The sequence below is a fragment of the Mytilus edulis genome, chromosome 11 (genome assembly GCF_963676685.1).
Source record: "Mytilus edulis chromosome 11, xbMytEdul2.2, whole genome shotgun sequence".
NCBI classification, from domain to species: Eukaryota; Metazoa; Mollusca; class Bivalvia; order Mytilida; family Mytilidae; genus Mytilus; species Mytilus edulis.
Genome location: NC_092354.1, coordinates 40,774,936 through 40,797,610, shown reverse-complemented (window position 1 = coordinate 40,797,610; position 22,675 = coordinate 40,774,936). Strand labels below are relative to the sequence as shown.

General features: G+C 31.2%; 1 protein-coding gene across 1 annotated transcript in view; it reads left to right on the top strand.

The window, feature by feature from the left end:
* Positions 1-1,330: 1,330 nt before the first annotated feature.
* Positions 1,331-22,675, top strand: part of LOC139495582 (uncharacterized) — a 47,015-nt gene continuing 25,670 nt past the window's right edge. Inside the window, exons 1-15 of the mRNA XM_071283858.1 lie at positions 1,331-1,405; positions 2,083-2,130; positions 2,879-2,961; positions 3,719-3,790; positions 4,615-4,744; positions 5,339-5,421; positions 6,637-6,708; positions 7,959-8,088; positions 8,474-8,596; positions 10,138-10,257; positions 11,619-11,738; positions 12,463-12,588; positions 17,745-17,852; positions 18,078-18,196; positions 18,981-19,077. Coding sequence (XP_071139959.1) covers positions 1,357-1,405; positions 2,083-2,130; positions 2,879-2,961; positions 3,719-3,790; positions 4,615-4,744; positions 5,339-5,421; positions 6,637-6,708; positions 7,959-8,088; positions 8,474-8,596; positions 10,138-10,257; positions 11,619-11,738; positions 12,463-12,588; positions 17,745-17,852; positions 18,078-18,196; positions 18,981-19,077 — 1,480 coding nt within the window. The 5' untranslated portion in view covers positions 1,331-1,356. The remainder of the gene's footprint in view (positions 1,406-2,082; positions 2,131-2,878; positions 2,962-3,718; positions 3,791-4,614; positions 4,745-5,338; positions 5,422-6,636; positions 6,709-7,958; positions 8,089-8,473; positions 8,597-10,137; positions 10,258-11,618; positions 11,739-12,462; positions 12,589-17,744; positions 17,853-18,077; positions 18,197-18,980; positions 19,078-22,675) is intronic.

Below are 22,675 nucleotides of genomic sequence, written 5' to 3'. Positions count from 1 at the left end.
GGGCAGATCCAGCCATTTTCAAAAGGGGGAAAAGGGGGTCCAAACATAAGTTCCAGGAGTCCCCCCTAATCCGCCCCTGAGACATAATATACATAACACCTCATATGTGAAATATTTTACATTTACTGTATCATCGTACAATTTCGTAAAAAAACTAAAACTTTAGCATTTTATATCATGTAACTTTAATATAATAAGAACTTGTTCAAATTTCGAAGATTGCTAAAATTTTAATTTCATAAATTAAATCGTTTTTTGGCAGCTAAAATTTTAGCCGTAAAAGTTTTGAATTAAAATTTCTGTAGGCTAAAAATTTAGTTTTAATATATAAATTTATTGTGTATTATATATAAAAAGGGAATGCTAAAGTTGTAGCAAACATGTTATTTCTTTTCTTTTTATTGCAGGATGATACTAAACCAGTTCGGAATTGTTTTTTCTTGTTTCTTTTATAGATAAATTGTATTCAGCTGAATTATTGAAAAGCTGAATGCAGTTTCTCTGGCACTAAAGAAATTAAGGTTTTTCAACATAGATGCGAATTGTTTCTCTTTATGAAATGGTTATTTAAAAAGATACATGTAAGTAATCATACATTAAATTTAAAACACAGGTTTTTAGCGAAAAAACATAGATTTTTAGCCATTTTGCAATGATTCAAAACAATCCATTTTGAGAATGAAAATTGCAGAGTATCAATATTTATTGCAGTCCGTTCTTAATGCTTTTGTTTTTGAGTTATAAGCCAAAAACTGCATTTTACCCCTATGTTTTATTTTTAGCCTGGCGCCCATCTTGGTTAGTTGCCCGAGTCACCGGACACATTTTTTAAACTAGTAACCCAAATGATGATTGTGGCCAAGTTTGGTTAAATTTGGCCCTGTAGTTTCAGAGGAGAAGATTTTTGAAAAAGTTAACGACGACTGACGACGGACGTCAAGTGATGAGAAAAGCTCACTTGACCCTTTTGGCCAGGTGAGCTAAAAAACGATATTGTTTGGTGATTTATCTGCGGGAATCTGTGAATAGTCCGCGACTGTTTTGTGCATATTCAAATATATTTAGTGTTAAAAAAAGAAGAACAAATAAGATAACTTGTAAGAATAATTTTATGTAATGAAAATATGGATTCATTCACCCTTCTATTGTTGCAAGGGTACAGTTTATAAGAGACTATTCATTTGTAAAACAAGGTCTAAATAATGTAAAGTCTAGAAATGTATCGAATGCCATACGCAAACTATATTTACTTTAAACTGCACATACTAAGACAACATAGAGAAAAGATAAACGGTTCAAATGATTCTAAGTTAAAATGATAAGACACAAGTACAATCTTATCTCATATTCTATATTATGAACATTCCACGTTGTGCTGAATTCACGATGTACAACATGACAACAAGTAGGTATTTTATAAAAAAAAATCATAAATCTAAAGGTTTATGAAATATTCCTTTTTATGCAAATTAGATCTTACAAATTCAGGAAATTTTAAAACGTTTAATGAAGAAAAATAAAAAACACTTTCTAATTATGAAGTTAAAGTAAGCGATGTCAATGACTTGTATGTGGGAATCGACGATTAGTCAAAATCGTAGGGCTATTTACTATCACACTAACTGTCTTCGTCGTTTCGGAATTTTAAGGTATGTCTGTTTCATTATATAATATATATTATTACCATTTAAATAGCTTTATTGCATAATCAACTTGGTTTATGTAGAATTCGGCTGTTTCTAATACTAGTTTACTTAGTTCATCTTCAAGTCACCAATTTAATGCAATATACAAAAGTAAAATGAACCAATGTTAAAATACAACATATTGTACCGCATACATTAATTTTATATCAGCTTTCTGCTAAAAGATAAGCACTGACAGATCCTGACAGACAATTTCGAAAAGAAAAACAAATATACGACCTTCAAATTTGCTTTGTACTTTATTTTACTTCATAAATATTTGACCTACCTAACTTTTTACAAAGTTTCTCACCATAAGGAGATATCAGTACGATCTAAGCATTATTTAGAACTACAGGTTGAAATTATGTTTTTACAATTAGCAATCTACTTATAGGTTCACTAATGCGGTTGTTGCTTTTTGCGAATATACTTTCACAAATTGGTAAGACTTTTAGATTTATCACTTTTTCACACTTACTTGTGCAAGTTGAGAATATGATTCATTTATTAGTGATATTCGCCAAAAAAACTCCGATAAAACAAGAATCCAATAATGTGTCACTTTTTTTTCAAAGTAGCTTTTTTAGTTTGAGTTGTTTTGCATTAATTCGGGTTTAGTTACAGTATGATTACATTTTTATTCGACTCTTCGAAGATGTAAATATTATTTTTTTATGATTAACCAAATGCCATCAAGTATGCCTTATTTAAGTAACTCTGGAACAGTTTAAATTAATATGTGTCCACTATAAAAATGTATGTGTTTCTAGATTCCTAATCATAAAACTGGTATTGGAGTGGTTGAAAATTTATCATTTTTCAAATTAAACCATGTTATTGTTTCCGGTTAATATAAATCGGGTTGAATATTTTAGATTGTGATTGCTTTTAATCCACCATTTTCTACTTTTGAAAATGCCTGTACCAAGACAGGATTATGACAGTTTTTGTCCATTCGTTTTTTGATGTGTTTTGTCATTTGATTTTGCCATGTGAATTTGGACTTACCGATTGGATTCTCCTCTGAGTTCAGTATTTTTGTGATTTTACTTTGTATTATGTAGAAACATTCCTATATTAAAACATCTAGAAAGAAAATTGACTTTGTCGACAAGACAAGAATTCACGCAACATAATTCACCGTGAAAATTATAGAATTAGTTGGTTGAAGTATTTTGTCTTCTTTGTAGATTGTGGAAGAATATGTTTTTCTTGTACTGGTATGGCTGCAAATGATCATTGTCACAATGTTGCAACTTGTCAAGATGATGAGGTCAAATTACTTTGTTAAACTATACATGTATGCAAAAAACTAGAATCAAGTACAAACATATATAAATAGAAGATATCTAACTTGACTAAAATCCTTCACAGACGGATATATTTTGATTAAGGTTCAATCGACAAATCTCCATAGAATGCTTAGTATTGATTCTTATTATTTTCCCTGATAAATATGAACGTGTTATGAAGGAAGGTACATAAATATAATGGAATATTATACAACCGTACATGAATCAAAAGACCGCATCGGTGAATACAGAATACTTTACAACCATACGCCTATCATACATGTACCTCTGAAAGGATAAATGGGTTACATGTAATTGTAACATTAACAGAACAAAAGACTTTTCAAGGGGGACACATCAACCCTTATAGTAAATGTGAAATAATATGATTGAAAGTTCGCTGGTTGAACATAAATTAGAAAATGTAAGAGTATGAACAGACGGAAAATAATGAACAACAATTGTCTGGTATTGTCAATTGTCTTGCTTATCCAATAGCATGATTAGTAAAGTACTATCGCCTTGATTTAGCCCCACAATACTGCTTTTATATATTGACTAAGAGAAAAAAAAACACAAATAGAGGTGTGCACTATCTTTACTCTACAACCAGGGTGATAATGTAATATAGACATGCATTCCAATTGTTTGCACTATTACATTATTCATTACCATTATTTGTTAACGGAGGAACATTTTCAAATATATTAAAAAAATAATCATATATGCTTTCTACAGGTTTGTTTCACTCAAAAATACCAAACTGACGATAATAAGACTCGATTTGACGTAGGATGTTCATATCCAGAGGTATGTATATGATAAGTATAGTTTTCTGCAAGACATTCTAATAGTATGTTATTATTTTTATATAACATTAGGAAAACGCATTCATATATTGACAAATTCGGTTTACCGACAAAATAGATTTGACAGAAAATCTAGCCTAGATGTCTTATCAAACTTGTTAATGACCGACGTTTTACACCTGACTATATATGATGGCTAAACGATTAGTTTTGTAAAAATTCTCAAAAAGCCACATTATGCAGTATCATATCCATTGGAAAACATATGCATTTAACAAATAAACAGCAATTACAAGTTTTGTGTTATAAAACACGGCAAATTAAACATTATGATTATGCAAAATGCAATATATATTTAAACATATGACGCTGGTCTTCTTAAATTCTCACAATCTATAATCGAAATTTGTGTTTATCAAACATATTATTGGACTTACATTCTTTTATCATTTTATGATGTTTTTACCAATTAATAACTATTCTTTATGGCTTAAACTCTGTCATACTAGTCGGTTGCTTTTTTACACGAACTAATCTTCCGATTTACTGGTTGGTAATAGAGATAAATGTTTCTCCTCAGAAAACACCTATAACTCTTTTTACAAAACTTTCAATGCTTTGAAAATGCAAACACTCATCAAAACATAAAGGTAAAGCATTAAACATAAACAAAATTACACGAAGTAAGTGCTATATGAAAACAATAGTATAGCATTATTTGCGCTTGACAAAGTTTCGTTGTTCTTTTAGTTTGCTGGTTTAATTCAAGTTAAATTCACCGTTGCACAAGAAGTAATAACCTCAATGAAAGTTCACTTTTTTAAGCTTTGCCGCAAAGATAGCGTGGGAACTATCTTTGGAAAACGAGCGACCGGACTTGGCCATGTTATATGTCATCGTTGCTGTATGGAAAATGTGTGTAATTCTGATTTTACGTGTACTGACGATTTCAAAGGTAATGTATCATCATGATTAATATTTAGATAACATTTTTCTTCAATATGTACATTTTTAATGTTTGGATTGTGTTATCAAATGAGTTAGGATAATATTCGAGTTAGTATCTACAATTGTGTGACGTCTAACCACCTGATATGACTTCATCAACTTATTTTCTAAGGTACACGGCATAGTGAATATCATAACACATTTCTTTATTTTATATTGATATTCTTAAAAAAATATGTTTCATAAATGTATATGTTTCCTACTTTCTTAACAGTAAATGCATAAACAATATATATTATTTCTAAGTGAGAGGCATACACCAATATTAAATAGTTAAAATGATACACTACCACAATTTGATGAATTCCTACGTCTTGTCAAAAATTTAATTTTACTACGCTGTGTCAACTTTTTTGCAGAGAATAACAAATTGAAAAACCTTTTAATATTGTCAGCTCTGATTTATGGCAGTTATTATTTTAGCCACTCGTTGATGCTACGGGTTTAACATATACCTATACATATTATCAAATGTCATATATATTTTATAGAGTAATTCGTTACATTAAGAATGTTCATGCTACTTATCTTTTTTTAACAGCCCCTTCGTTAAGTTGCATGTATTGTAGTGGAATTGACATGGTTGACAAATGTAACACCACCATAAGTTGCAAGAATGATGAAGTAAGTGTAGATTCCTTGTCAAATAATTTTTTCTTTGTTTTGGTTTAAAATACTGGTATAAACAAATAACAAATGCATAACGTGTAAGTACTTCTTTCCTGGACATACAAGGGAATATAAAATAGCTTTAATTTTGAAGACTTAATACTGGATATGGAGATATATGAAATATGATCCGGGTTTGTAACATATCTGCCTTACAAACAGGCGTATACCCAGTTGAGATTGAAAAAAAAAGAAATGAAACTTTTTGTTAGAGAAGACAAAAAAGCCAAATTTATATATTTGAATTGTTTACATCTGTGTTTTTTTAAATGCATATCACCTTAAACGTTTAAGTCCGGAGCCTGTAATTCGTTTGTTGTTGTGTAAAATGTCGGTTTTTCGTTTATTATGTTATGTATGGTTTTCTCGTTTGAATTGATTTACATTTTCTATCGTTTTTTTTATAACTGACTATGCGGTATGAGCGTTGCTCATTGTTCAAGACTGTACAGTGACCTAAACATCCTCACCGTATGGAACGCTTCATTTGTTTCAGGATTAAAAAAAACTACTTTTGACAATTTTTCCAGTATCATTTATATATAAAGGAACTCCTATCGTGACCATTAACCAAATGCAAGATTCTTTGTTAAGATTGATTGGTTTAAAGACTCAATTTTCATCCAAATATAATGTGTCGCTTGGGTGCTAGATTATGCGTCTCTAGGGTTAGGGGCATTTTTTTAAATAGATAATAGATTTGAATGTAATTCAGCATTTACCTGATACTTTAATTTTCTGTGAGACAATTCTATCATTGTTGGTTTTTTCACAAGTTTTAAGCGTCTCATTAGGTTATACAACCTAATTTTCGTTTAAATAGACTCTATTCAAGTTTGGTTATGGCTATTGATTTATATCGTAGTTGCATTGTCCATTTGGTTTAGATGGTTTAGGGTAACACAATGTACTTGTTTTAACATTATTGATACCATAAATAGAAGGTAAATGTAATATAAAAGATAAATATCATTTCTACAAACGACCCTCACAAGAGCTAATAAAAGTGACTTTTGAAGAAAATCTTGTAAGAATTAAATAAATCTATTATTTGTATACTTATCTTTTTATACATTAATTAGCATTTACTTTTACAAACTGCGACTTGGATGGAGAGTTGTCTCATTGGCACTCAGACCATATCTTATCATATCTATAATATTTTTGAAGGTGTGTTTTATTCAAAAGTACAGGACACTGATGAATCACGTACGATATGACCTTGGATGTAAACGATCTACGGTTAGTATATAGACGGTAACTGTTTAGGTTCTTTAAATACCAACGAGGGTAAGAAACAGGTACAATACGAGCTTCGACTATAGATTTAAAATTGAGAAAGGAAATGGGGAAATTTGTACATTTTTTTCCATCCTAATCGTTCAATTTTTTTTAATTAAAATCGACACGACCTCAACGCTGACCGCAAGCAATGATGACTTCAAGTTTAACTGTGATGTTAACAGTAATTTGACAAAACCGTTCACTAGCAACAAAAGCAGGATACCCGGAAACTATAAAGGTCGATTGGAGGATAACTTCCTTTATTTATTCAACAAGTTTGACAAATTAAATGTGTTGATATGTGACTGATTATTTAAAAACCTTTCATAGAAAAGGAATAAGAATTCATGTTCAGACAACGTGTTTTTTTTTAATTGTACCATTAAATTAAGTAACATCATTTTAAATACATGTTTTTAGTGATTACAAACTATCAGTTTATATCAAAGATTTAACGAGTATTGTTTGGATTTGTGGTACTTCCTCAATTGGTTTCTTTGTCTGATGAGGTAATACTTCTATCAAAAACCGTGTCGCATCAGCGTCATTGACTATTGATCTAATTTTGTTTTATCTAATTGACATGACAGGAAGCAAAATTTTTTTAAATGTTTTAAAATAGACACAAAGACACGAGTATGGTGAAGTGATATTTATTTTGTTTAACCTTAACGTTTGTATTCTATTTTTGTCATAAAGGTACAATTCTCCTTGCGTAAAGTATGGTTACAGGTAACTTCAGTGAGATAATCACATTATAATGGCACATTTAACCAAACATAATAGTTGTATGAACTTTAGGTGGGTCACAAATGTATCTTCCATGACATAAAAAGTGAGACTGGAGTATGGAAATAGGCAATATTTTTTCTGAATATGAACCTTGCCCAAGTAAGACGTCCGCTTGGTGTCTAAATGAAATGATGCACGCAACTCCTTTCAATCAGAATAGGATGTTGATTCGAAAGCCTCTTGTAAGGGGTGCACGCTGTCTGACATTTAGAACCCTCGCAACAATTCTTTGAGAGTTTTGTAAGGCGTACTATCTTCGTATCTAACATACCCGTTCTTTATCTTAGTCGACCCTAATTGCAGGAAATACCTATGTTGTTAATTTGTTCTCGTTATGAACACATATGAAATGTTTGCCAAACAAAAATCAATCAACATATCTAACGTTGTAACTCATTTTTTTTATTTTTGATCAGATTTGTCTAAACGGATATTATTCAAACGTTTTTGGTCGTCGATTAAACGATGAAAAGCATCTTTTGTGTGAATCTTGCTGTGGAGGAAGCTCTCTGTGCAATAGTGACTTAGTGTGCAGACATCATAATCGTAAGAACTTAAGATTTAGCAGAAAAAAGAAATCAATTTTATCATCTGTATCTGTGAAATCTTAAAAACAGATTCACCAAATTGACATTTTATTTTCTGAAAGTCTTCTTTCCTATGTTTATTAATTTGATTATGCTGTATGGTTATACGTATTTTAAGAATTCAAAGGGTAAATTGAGTTTAAAATTTGATCTTTAATTTATCTCCGCACACGTTTACAAACGATAAAGAATATTTAACATTTGCTCCGGTTTATTTTTCAATAAACATTCTTTATCATAAAGCTTTCCAGATACTGTTCGTATTTATGGCAATGAAAAACACTCGAAAGTTCATAATATATCTTTTAATACAGTGTCTTGTTTTTTATGGTGTTATTCTGCAGAATCATCGATAAATAGTTCTTGTACATCAACAAACGGTTGCCAAAACAACTTGCTGTGTATATCCGGTATATGCCAATGTCATACAAAGGATCATTACTGGTCAACAGACAGATGCAAAAGTCGTATGTTTTAGTTACAAGCATAAGTGTTTTATTGATTGTCTTTGAATTAAATCACCACTGTTACTCTTGCTGCATGGTAATTATATTATTGTATATTCCTCTAGTTTAGTTTGCTCTATTGATATTGGCGAAAACAATTAGAAAAAAATAGTTTTGAATTGATTATCAGGCATTTTCTATTTAAAAGCAAAACTATTGGTCCCAAAGCAAAAGGACAGGTGAAATGATTTGTGTATGATTTGGTGTTGTTTATAGTTTCCCTCTTTCTATCATTAATACGAAACCCATCACTGACAATGGTCGGTATATTTGACATACACTTGCACATTTTTATCATGTTTATTGTCATGGCTGCAATGAAAGTTTCAAAATGATTATAGTTCACATTTCAAGAACTAATAAAGAATCATTAAATTTCAATTTAGGTTGAATTAGATCAGTACGTTGTGTAAAGGGAATTATTGTTTTTTCAAATAAAAAATAGACTGAAAGAGGGTAAACTTGACGTCACAAGATAATTATTCTATTGAATTTCTAAAAGGTTCGATAAAGTCACTTGCTAATATCGGATACCAGTCGTAATCAAGTTTCTTTCAAATTTTTCTGAAAATACAGAAATAAAAACAATTGTTTATTTTATTAAAGCAATAACTTTTAGATTGGACGAAAAATAACTCCTAGAATGGACGAAAAATACCAGAAAGACAGACATACTCGTAAATCGAAAATAAACTGACAACGTCATAATTCACAAGGAAAAATACAAACAAACAAATAAAAGTACACCAGACACAAAATAGAAAACTAAAGACTAAGCAGCACGAACCCCACTATAAACTCTATCAGTCAAAATCTATTAAGACATAATGGTCATTTAATTTTTTTTTCTACAGATAGAACACAGAACCTCTTATTCTGCAAATAATGTATGGTCGATTACTATTATAATGAGTCAATTCACTATTTCACTGATATTTGTTATTTGTAGGTTTTATATTGTTGTAGGCAGGAACCATTAGATTTTCGGGGGGAGGGGGACGTTATGGATTTTTTCGGAAAAAAGTTTGTTTCCAGATTTCAAAGAAAAAAAAATTGTTTTTGACCCTGAGAGAAAAAAAAATGTTTGTTTCACCCTCAGCTACCACTTTTTTTATGCCAAAATTGAAAGGAAAAAAAACTGATCGTTGTCGCTGTATAAAGTTTCTGTCGAGAAAGTTTTCTAGTTGATCGAAAAATGCTAAAATTTGAAAAAAAAAATTAATTTAGGAACAATTAATTTATGAGATACTGTCTTGTTATTTTATTAGAAATCTAAATGAGGTCGTATTAAAATACAATGACATTTGATTTGTTAGCTATTTTTTTTATTTCGGTCTCTTCCAAAATATAATATCAATTCAATTTGATATGTACTACGTGGTGTCTTTATTTAAATTATATTATTCAAATTATTGTCTTTTCATATCTAACACTTTGGATAGGATAATGAACTTTTATTGAAAGCTTATAATCTATATCTATTAATTTTTTTGTAAATACAGACAAAGATGTAAACCAACTTTGTGAATTGTCGTTGGAATGCAGGAAACCACTCGTCTGTTTGGATAATATATGTAAATGTCCAAAAGAGGAATACTGGGATGGATCACGATGCACGCAAAGTAATAAAATATTTTTTAAGAAGACAAAAGTAAAAAAAAAAAAAAAAATTCTGAACTCAGGGGAAAATTCAAAACGGAAAGTTCTTAATTAAATGGCAATATCGCGAGGTTTGGCTAGCCACAAAACTAGGATCAACGCAGCATTTTTTTACAATGTCCTGTACAACGTCAGGCAAATCTCAGTTTTAATCTTATAGTTCGGTTATGTGTATGTTACATTGTCCTATTTTTGTGATACACCTCAGTGTCTGCTGTTTCGTTGTTTTCCTCTATTAGTTGATGTGTTTTCCTCGGTTTAAGATTGTAATCCAGTTTGTTTGCTCTCAATCGATTTATGACTTTGGAACAGCGGTATACTACTGTTGCCTTTATGTAAAACATCTCACTTGTGTGACAGTCGTATTATATTCCATTATATTGACAAAGATGTAAACCAACTTTGTGAATTGTCGTTGGAATGCAGGAAACCACTCGTCTGTTTGGATAATATATGTAAATGTCCAAAAGAAGAATACTGGGATGGAGCATGATGCGCGCAAAGTAATAGAATATTTTTTAAGAAAACAAAAGTAAAAAAATATACAAAAATTCTGAACTCAGGGGAAAATTCAAAACGGAAAGTTCTTAATTAAATGGCAAAATCGCGAGGTTTGGCTAGTCACAAAACCAGGTTCAACGCAGCATTTTTTTACAATGTCCTGTACAACGTCATGCAAATCTCAGTTTTAATCTTATAGTTCGGATATGTGTATGTTACAGATGCCTAATATAAAACAAAATATTCATGTTATAAGTTCATTGTCCTTGGCCTCATGTAGATAGTTCAAATTATTTTTGTAAGGTGAATATCTAGACTATATCATGTATATAGAGTAGTATAATATTTTTATTTGATATCTGAGATTCCTGAAAGAATAGATCTTTATTGAGGCATTATTCTGTTGACTTGACTTGACTCATGGTTTATTGATCCTGCTCTAAATGATCGTGGTTAAGTCTTTCTTGTGGATATTTTAAACCACAGGACAATCGTATGCGTTGCATGGAATTTTTTAATGTTGACAAGGTGTTTGACGTGTATTTCTGTAGACCATTATACCGACTTCAGAGGTCATTTTTGTTATTCGTCTGCTGATTTTCGAGAACCAGAGATAATTTTATTATAATATTGAAATTAAATCACAAAATTTCAGGAATAAATAAGGCTTTATTTGTGTAATTTAAAAATGTAAAGTACAATTGAAAACGTTTAATTATATTCACAAAAAAATGTGAAAATAGAGACAGTAAATAACATGTTATTTGCATAAGTTATGATTTTCACTTTTACAAAATACATGTACACGACACTTTTTTTACAGAGAAACAGCTTAACTCGATTTGCAAAACGTCAGAAGAGTGTTTTGTGACCCTGTTTTGCATACATGGAGTGTGTAAGTGCGACCGAATTGATTACTGGACAGGTCAAAACTGTTCTACAAGTGAGTTGTTTATATAACAATAATTATATTTTAATATTTGCAAGGTCATCAATACTTCAGATATAATGTTTTACAGTACTTTCATTTCAATTTATCATAAATAATCGATCTATTAATGTTCATAAGAGATAATATAATTCTCATATCACAGATATTTCTAGTTAAATGTTGTTTAAATAAAAAGGCCCGCATTCGATTTGAGACGTACAAATACAGATATGGTGTCTTAACGTTATATTAACGTGATCTGATGGAGTAGCTTACACATCTGATTGGGCGGTACATTTTGGTCTTTTAACACGCAAGCCTCAATATGTTATAATTTGTTCATGTTTTAGTCTTAAAAATATATGTTCTATCCACCACTGGACGTAACACACCAGTTCACCTTACCTTTTACACTACGATAAACAAAGAACAGTACATATTTTGACTTCATATAACTTGTAGTTCGTTTGAATTATTTTAGTATTTTTGTATTACATCAGTGGCATGTTATTAACGCTGTTTAGATATACAAAACCAAAATGATGCATGTCAGTTGAATAAAAGAAACCTGTCAAATATCTAAATATAAAAAAAAATATGCTACAATTTCTTAAGATTCAATTGTACGTCCAGTTTACTTATCTCATGAAAAAAGTTATGAAGCAATCTTTCCTTCTTTTTTTTGAAATATTTAATATGATTATATATGAAATAGTTATTATTGAATGTTGGCTAGGAAGAACAATCAATTCGTCCTGCAAAATAACTAATGAGTGTGAAGAATCTTTGCATTGTATAAATGGAGCCTGCTCGTGTTTTGACAAAGATTACGACTATTGGAATGGAACAATGTGTGCACCAAGTAAGTGACTATTTTTCTGAATATATATAATAAGAAAGGACATGTACATTCATGTCTAGTGCAGGATGTTCATACAATATTGTCGACATCGCGATATTCACAATGTTAACAAGATATCGTGTCAACATTGTTTACATTGTTTCAACCCTTATATAACGTTTACATCGTTAACATCGCGATGTATACAATCTTGAAAATGTATTGTGTCAACATCGTTTACATTGTTTGAACCCTTATATATGGTTTACATCGTTGACATCGGTAACATTGCGACGTATACAATGTAAACACGATGTCGTGTCAACAATGTTGACGTTGTCTGAACTCTTATATATTGTTTACATCGTTGACATCGCGATGACTACACTATTCAAACGATATCGTGTTTACTTTGTTAACATTGTTTAAACTCTTATATATTGTTGACATCGTTAACATCGCGATGTATACAATGTTGAAGTATTGGGTGTACATCGTTTACATATAAGAAGATGTGGTATGAGTGCAAATGAGACAACTCTTCATTTAAGTCACAGGTTTTATAAGTCAACTAGTATAGGTCAAAGTATTGTCATTAACAGGGAGTTGTGGTTTTTATCAAATAGCAAGCTATAAAAGGCACAAAAACACTAGTGTAAAACTATTTGTAACATGACTGGTAAATTTTCTTTTGACCTACTGGTGAGTTAACTCGGTTATTTTTAGTAAAGTGCGTTAACTGAATGATTTTTTAGTTATTTCACTCTCAAATCCCGCCGTAGAGAACTTCTCGTTTGAAAAGCAAAGAATGGGAGGAGCTTAAACCAGTGCATTAACTTCCATCTCAAAAGTTGTTAATGCACAGTCTAGCGCCGCCTCCTTCAGATAGTAATTAGGGAGCAACCATTTCAATTCAAGGGGCTATGGGTTTTTTATTGTCTCAGTCGGAATATATATTGTTTTCCCACAAAGCGCGATCAATCTTATTTAGTTTTTCAACGCTATCAATCAAATTATTTTTTTCAATATTTAGCACTACCAGGTATGGGGAAAATCTGCTTGATCAGAATAAAAAACAGATTTCATCAAATTGGGGATCAGAATATCTTTTTAGAAGAATAGAACCCCCCCCCACACACACACACACACACACAAACACACATATAAAGTTCTATTTTCATGTATTGAACAAGTATATACAATATATATATATGTAAACAGAAAGGTATAAACTCTATATATATTGTTTTCCCACAAAGGGCGATCAATCTTATTTAGTTTTTCAACGCTATCAATCAATTGTTTTTCAATATTTAACACTATAAGGTATGAGGAAAATCTGGATTCAGAATTTTTTTTTGAATAAATATTGTTTAAACTAGAATTAAAAAAAAATCATCAAATTGGAGATCAGAATATTTTTTTAGATGAATAGCAAATATAAAGATTCTGAAACGTTGAATTAACCGATCTTCCAAGTTTTGGGGAATGAAAGAACATATAATCATAATATAAATTTTTGCATTACCCATCCCCACCCTTTTTTTTTCTCTCCCCATCACACACACTTTTTCAAGTATTTCAAGAAAAATAAATGACTATCGAAAATGAATCATCAAACGGCAACAATTATTTGAATTTTAAACGTACCTTTTATCGGATAAACAAATCCAACTGACATTAATTTTCTTAAATCAGATATATAGTATCACGCCACTATTTAATTGACGTATCTAAAAGTTCAGAAAAGTTTCATTGGTTAGGGTTTAACCTTTAACATGTGTCATAGACCATTAATGTTACAAATCATATATAGACACGCCTTACTCATTAACATATTCAATCCATTCAAAGCTACGCTTTTCGTGAATTAAATAAGTTAATTCGTAAAAGGCGGGTTATAACTTAAACAGGAAATCTAACGGTCTAATGCATGTAAAAAAAACGAGAAACCAGAACCACGTATGAACAATTCAACAAACGACAACTACTGAACAACAGATTCCTGACTAAGGACAGGTGCAAACAAATGCAGTTAGTTGAACGTTTAAATTTACGTGCAATTTTGCGCCTGTCCCAAGTCAGGAGCCTCTGGCCTTTGTAAGTCTTGTATGATTTTTAATTTTAGTTTCTTGTGTATAATTCGGAGTTTCATATGACGTTCATTATCACTGTACTAGTATACGTATTTTTTAAGGGGCCAGCTGAAGGACGCCTACGGGTACGGGAGTTTTTCGCTACATTAAAGACCCATTGGTGGCCTTCGGCTGTTGTCTGCTCTATGGTCGGGTTGCTGTCGCTTTGACACATTCCCAATTTCCTTTCTCAATTTTACTTTTATAGACTCAGTATAAAAAATTTACACGATTTTAACACAATATTGTTAGCATTGCTATGTGAACAATGTAAACAGAAAGGTATATATAAAAAAGGAGAGGTGGTATGATTGCAAATAAGTCAAATTTCCACTACTCACATACTACATGACACATCTATTATCATCTATAGATAACCGTATGGCCTTAAGTATTGAGAAAAGTTAATATCGCATAGTTAACAATAAAAGACGCCGATATGACAATTGGAAAACTATAAAACTAACGGCTTAACTTATCTAAAAAAAAAGAATGTCAACATCGAGATGTATACGATGTGAACGATGTAAACAGAAAGGTATATACTTTATATAGACAGTATAAACACGATGTTGACAAGATGTATACGATGTGAACGATGTAAAGAGAAAGGTATAAACTATATAAAAACAATATAAACACGATGTTGACACGATATTGTCAACATCGCGATGTATACAATGTGAACGATGTAAATACAAAGGTATAAACTATATATAAATACAATATACACATGATGTTGACACGATATTGTCAACATCGCGATGTATACGATGTGAACGATGTAAACAGAAAGGTATAGACTTTATATATACAGTATAAACACGATGTTGACACGATGTTGTCAACATCGCGATATATACGATGTGAACGATATAAACAGGATACAAGGTAAACACAATAACGACACTATAAAGTTGACATTGCGATGTTGACAATATCGACAAAACATCGTGCACTGGACATAGTTCCATATTTACAATCCCCCTAACAAAAGGTCAGGTTGAATAGTTAACGCATTGGTTAATAACAAAATTGGGAATGGAAATGGGCAATATTTCAATGAGACAACAACCGGACCAAAGAGCAGATAACAGCCGAAGGCCACCAATGGTTCTGCAAAGCAGTGAGCAAATATCGCACCTGGAGGTGGTCCTCAGATGGCCATTATTAAAGATGTTTACTAGTTCAGTGTGAAAGAAACGTTATACTTAACTGCATCACATATAGATAAAATTAAAAAAACCCACAAGACTTAGTCCAGAGACTTCTGGCTTGAGGGAGGCGCATAAATGTGGTGCGGTTAAACTTGTTTTGTGAGATATCAATCATCCCCCTATACCTCGAGCCAATGTATAAAGAAATAGTCCAAGTTTGATGTCAGAATAGGACAGATAGAATAAAAAGACTTACAGTAATATATAAATTAACAAAGAAATACTAGCAGTTACTGACATGCCAACTCCAGAACTCATTTAAACTGATTGAAAGATCATGTCTGTATTATATTAACAAACAAATTAATTAAGCAAATAAATCTGCTTCAATTTGTTTTAGTGATCTTACCTTTTATGTATGACGGATGACGCATAGCAATAAAAAGAAAGAATGAAAATACATGTTAATAAATCATAAGTCTAACGAAGCAAATTGTAAGATCTTGTTTAAATTGAACGACGATGATCAAACGTTGTGTTAGCGGTACACAACTATTGTTAGAACTAACACGACTTATTAACCGAAAGGTTATTTTACAATGCCATATACAGAACATAAATCAGAGGGAATGAAGAAGTTTATGGCGTCTAAAACATGAGACAAAGTATGATTTACGTCCTTTATTGGTCAATTTCACCATCATTCATCTAATTTACTCTTGGAGGCTTTCTCTTCAGTACTGAAGGTCATGGTTTTCATTCAGTTGAGTGCATTTCAAATGTCGGATGGACTCGCCAAATAATGTTTTTGAGTACAGTGACGCGTTTTAATTTGAATTATATACTTGTGAACTAGCACTTTTTAGAAATCAGCGTTTTGTTCTAGTACGAAAAGGTCTTTATTTAAATCACATTTGATATTCTCTTCTTGCATATGTATTTGTTATATGCGCAAAAGATAACGCCCGGTAGTTTGTTGGGTTATTGTTGTTCAGTCTTTTGGTTTCTATCTTGTGTTTTGTATGTTGTTGTTTGTGTGGTTTTTTTTTTCTCGTTAATTGCCATAGTTTCAGTTTGTTTACGACATATGAGTTTAACACTAGTATTTTGGGGACCCTTTAAAGCTTGCTGTTCGGTATGAGCCTAGGCTCCGTTTTGAAGACCCTTTTTTGACCTATAATGGTTCACTTTTATGAATTGTGACTTGGATGGAGAGTTGTATCGTTGGCACCTTTACTACATCTTCTTATATCTATTGCAAGCTACTTAGGTATCTTTCGCCATTTTTTTAATGACTGTACAAAATCAGAAAAACGACAGTTGTTTTTCATTTAAGGTAATTGATAGCGTTTGGATTTGTCAGTTTTTACAGATTTTCCATTTTTTGAATTTACCATGGAGTTTAATATTCCTGTTTTCAACGTGCCACTGGATGAAAAACACTCATCCGTTCATCCCCAAAATGTCAAATAATACTTATACTACTTATATTTATAATGATGTTAGACGTATAACATAGTATACCTGACCCGCTTTTCATCTACATACCACTAATTAGTAGCCTTTGAATGAAAAATTATAAGGTTAGATCAAATACAAGACTATTTGATATAGAAGCTAGGCCTCATCGACTTTTTTTCGTGTCAGCATAGAAACAGTCAACACTGGACATGTGATACCCACCAGAAAAATATATCGTGAACAGCATCAGACCAGTTGTTTTAAAAATTCTTCAAAAAAACAATATTGTTATTTATTCTTACCATTATACCATAATTATATTGAATATAAAGCGTTGTACATTGATCTTTGTATTTTAGCCCAATGTTTCTACTGTCACCATTCTGTTTATAATTATGAATGTAAAAGTAATATTTTCTTCCAGAAAAACTTAGACAAGGCCAGTCATGCTCTTCTTCAAAAGATTGTAGCGAATTATCAATTTGTTACAGCCCTGAACCACACGGTTTGAATAGAACGATATGTTTACCAGGTTAGTAAACCTCAGGGAGACACAAAATTACATCATATGAAATCATACAATTTCTCTTATATTGCCAATTACAGTAATAAAAGAGGCAAACGGTTGACAGATTGTAGAACGAGATAGTAGATTTCAGTTTTAAAAAAGAAAATCAAAGACGATGACACGGAAAATATTGTTCTCTTTTTCGTTATAGATCGAGAACCTCATTCTTTCTTTTTAATAATTTTGTAGTCCCAAAGGAATGTGCTGATATACCTTTTGAACAAAACAACGTATTTACTATATATCCGACAGATAAACAACATCCAACGCAGGTGTTTTGTGTGAAGGAAGCTGGGAAAAGATGGACTGTAAGTATAAGATATATTCACATTTAAGATCAGCAGTACAATAACTTATCATTTGAATGATTTTGATGCCGGTTTTTTCGAAGTTATATAAAACCAGGTCGCGTGAAACATCTATACTCGTTATATACAAATTACAGGGAATTTGTGAAATCAGGGATTTTGTAAAATCACTGAAATTTCAGGGAATTTGTAAAATCACTGAACTGATTAGTGATTTCATAAAATCCCTGATTTTGACTAGTGATTTTACAAAATCCCTGAAACAATCAAGATTTCTTTTTACAAGTCTATTACACGCAAAGAGTTCAATTTTCCGAGTACAGGTTGATTTAATACAGACATGCATCGAAAAGCAAGGCAATTATGTAACACCAAATGTCACCTAAACTTGCTATGTCAAAATAAGTAAATTTACAGTGGTTTAAATATCCGTTTACATGCCTTTTAGTCATTATCATTATATACTAGTTCTAGCTCATAGTGTTTTCTAAACAAATATATTTGAAAATCATGAGTGATCATAAGTCTATTTTTATATTAAGAAAAACACATTTCTAATAGCAAGTTATACTTAATTGTAAGCAGGGATTTTACAAAATTCATAGTTCTATTTTCATTGATGTTGTAAAATCCCTAACAATTTCATGGATTTTACAAAACCACATTTTCACTGAGTGCACTGTCACGTGGTGAGTTAGTTATGCATACGTAGAAGGACAAGCTTACGCAATTAAACTATTGTTGCAGTAGACTGTTGCCAAATCAAATGTCAAATATTTTTTAGGTGATTCAACGAAGATTTAACGGTTCGGTAGACTTTTATCGTACTTGGCAGGAGTACAAGGAAGGGTTTGGGAATGTACATAGCGAGTTGTGGTTAGGTAAAGTATTTAAAAATTAGATAGTGATCACTTCCAGCTTATAGTTTTAGTCATGAGTAAGAACTGACACTGATGTCTCAAAACTTCTGAAAGGAGTAGGTCCGGTAAGGGCCGATTTTGGCCCCAAATTTTAGTTTCATCTAAAGAGATATTTAGGACACTTTTTAAACACTTAAGTGTCTATTTCAATTGATTCGATTAGTTTATGTTAAATATTTTAACTGATTCAGTCATTAAAAACGCTCCGATTGAAGCTAAAATATGAAAAATCTATCAAATATGCCAAAACACGTCACTTTTCAGATGGTTTTCGTCAAAAATGAAAGTGGCCGCATCCGTGTTCATCCTCAACCTTTATATATGTTATGTATTATCATCAAATACAACTTACATTTCAATATTATGAATGAACACGAATGCGGCCACTTTCATTTAAGAAGGAAACCGTCTAAAATTTAACTAAAATGCTATAATTGTGAAGATTTCAGTAATTTAACATGACTTAATGATGCTTGTAACACGATATATGTGCATTGTATTGTCAAAAACAGCACATATTTATGTAGCAGAAGCATTCGACTTTTTAAAAAATAGCTAAAAGATTACATTTTCACAATTTTGCAAAACTGCTTAATTTTGGGGCAAAAAAGGGGTCTTACTGAACCTACTCCTTTGTATGTCATTTTTATGACATCGATGGCTACTGAGCAGTAATATTCTTCAATACTTAAAGTCGGCGGCATTATCAAAGTGCTTATCAATACTAACACAGTTATAAAGTTGGTGCGTCAAACGCTATTTTTTGGATTTACTAATACGTGGGAAATTTTCGATGGATTTAAAATAAATGAAGGGCAGCCACAGTTTTGAGAGGTAATCGCTGTATGAGGGAGTTCGATTTTTTTGTATATTTTTTTTTTTTTTTTTTTTTTGTTGTTTTTGTTTGGGGGGAGGGGGTATTTTATCACCGAAAACTTTCAATCATATCCGTGGTAAAGCACTTAAAGCCCACCAGCAACGTTCAACCGATTAATTTGAAGAAAAAAAAAAGAAATTCGGTAAATATAAAACGAAGCTCTAAAGGAGAAAATAACACTTTATAAATTTGACACTTAAAGAACCCTCCTCTTCATCACTCAAATAAGGAAAACATTCTGCCAGAGATGTATAAATACGTTCCAAACTTGGTTTAAGGAGGCTAGAGGCTATAAACACTTTATATAAGAAATTCCTGATAACTTGATATTTTGTTCCTTTAAGTAAGTAGATCAAAATAATGAAATAAAATTAGGGGGTCACCGTCCATTTAAGAGCTCCATAGGTCACCGAAAAAAGAAGGTGATTTTGCTATTTTACAAAGGAATAATAGGGGAAAATTGTGTGTTGACATACTTAGATTTTAATAACGGATTCAATTTATATAAGATGTCGTTTAAATTTGTTTTCCAACAAGCACAAGTATAGTTTTACATGTTAAGGTAAAACAAAATATAGGTCACCGTTGGTTTTAGAAAAATATTTCACATTCTTTATCCAATTTTTCATTTTTGGCGGGAAAAGACAAAGAGGGAAAATATTATCTGCATTACCTTCTTCTTGGAAAATTAAAGAGAATTAAATTACAGATTTCCATGAAAATAACTATTCAAACAGAATTGCAAGTGAAGTTCATAAAAAAAGAAACAAATTGGGGTGGTTCACATTTTAGGAGCGATAAATCACTAAAAGTATGATACCATGGCAACCGTTTTTTTTTTTGTTTTTTTTTTTTATATATATAATTTTTTTCGTCCGTTTTCAGCCCGAAGTATATGCACTTAAATAATTATGATTTTTTATCAAGGTATAAGATCCTGTAGTGCAATGCAGGTCAACATTGGATTTAATGTCATACAATCAAATCATTAGGTCAAAGGTCATAACATTCATATTTTAATTGTCAACCTAGGATTGTAGGGAACATTTTAGATAATTTTGGAAACAGAATACCAAACGCTTAGAGTGAAAACTGATTCACATTTTTCATTTAATTCCCTTTTATATCTTGCTAAATGGTATAGGTTTTGCTCATTTTTGAAGGCAGTACCAATAGCTGTAAACCTCTTTGTGGTTTGGTCTCTGGTTTCAGTGGTCTGATTGGCAATCGTATCATTTTTCATTGGCAAAAATACTGCATCTCCTTATTTATATATATGTATATCTAATTGTATCAATAAGGATTTCCCATGCTTTTAACCAATGAGAAAATAGAAAATATGTAGACATATAATAACTAAAGTTATTGTGTCAAAAATGATTGTTTTTCAGACAGGTACACAGACATCTCCCTATCATTATGTGACCACAATTATTCCTGGTCATATAAATACAAACAGCAATATAAATGTTGATAGGCATTTTTCGATTTGCAGCAGTCATTAAAGTAACAAAATTATTTTATTCATGTACCCCTATAATCTTTCATTGTGCACTAGTGCTTTTTAACCTGTTCTGAAATCCCTCATTCTCCATTTTTTTTAATTCACTCATCATCCCTTATAACAAATGTAATAAACAAACAACAATTGTAAGTCACAGTTTATTTCTTTAACTCCATTTTCAGACACAAGCTCAAACAATTAATATAAAGTTAAATATTGAATATATATAATTGTATCCTAGACTGGGTAACTTTGGAAAATTGTAGAAAAATGTTATATGAAACTTTTCCATAATAATTTCTCTGATTGATTCCTAAATAAAATATGGAAATATAACAGATAATTATTTGAAAAATTTGTGAAATTTCTTTGACTGTTGAAATCTATGTTTTATTGACAAAATTGGTATCTACTCAGAACTGATACTCTACATTATCGCTATTTTGTGCATTTTTCATTTCATCTTTTTTTGTGATAATTTTCATATCATGCTTCTCGCTTGAGATGGAAAAATTATCACTAGAAACTAAGGAGACCACGTGGCGTTGCTAACGAAATTGACATGAAATTGACAACGTCGTCATAGGTAAAATAGCGATAAATAGATTATCATTGGTCATCTCAACTCGATTGCTTTTCTCACTTTCGCTGTACCAGCTCAAGCGAGAAAATCAATCTCGTCGAGATGATCAACGATAATCTATAAATATATCAAAACTGAAACTAATATATCAAAACTGATACTCTTCAAAACTGATACTCTACAATATATCAAAACTGAAACTCTACAATATATCAAAACTGAAACTGATTGTGACATTTGACAACTAGAAAAACTGTAAGCCATGCCTAATAATCGATACAAACATGGTCCAAAGTTTTAATATCAATATGTATCCCTGGCAAACTCAAAAGACAATAACATTAAGATGTAAAATATAAAGCACACCAGGGCATTTCCATTTTGTTAAGTGTTAATTTTTTTTAAATACAATGTAGGTTTAGATATTGGAAATACACATCTGGAACTAAATGAAAGAGGACCATAAATACCAAAATGTACTATATATACTACCCACTTTTCTAGCAGAGGGTTTTAAAGCAAATAAAGGGTTTGTACGGAAAGTGTATCATAGAATATTTCTATATACATGTATTATAAAAGACATGTGAAAGAA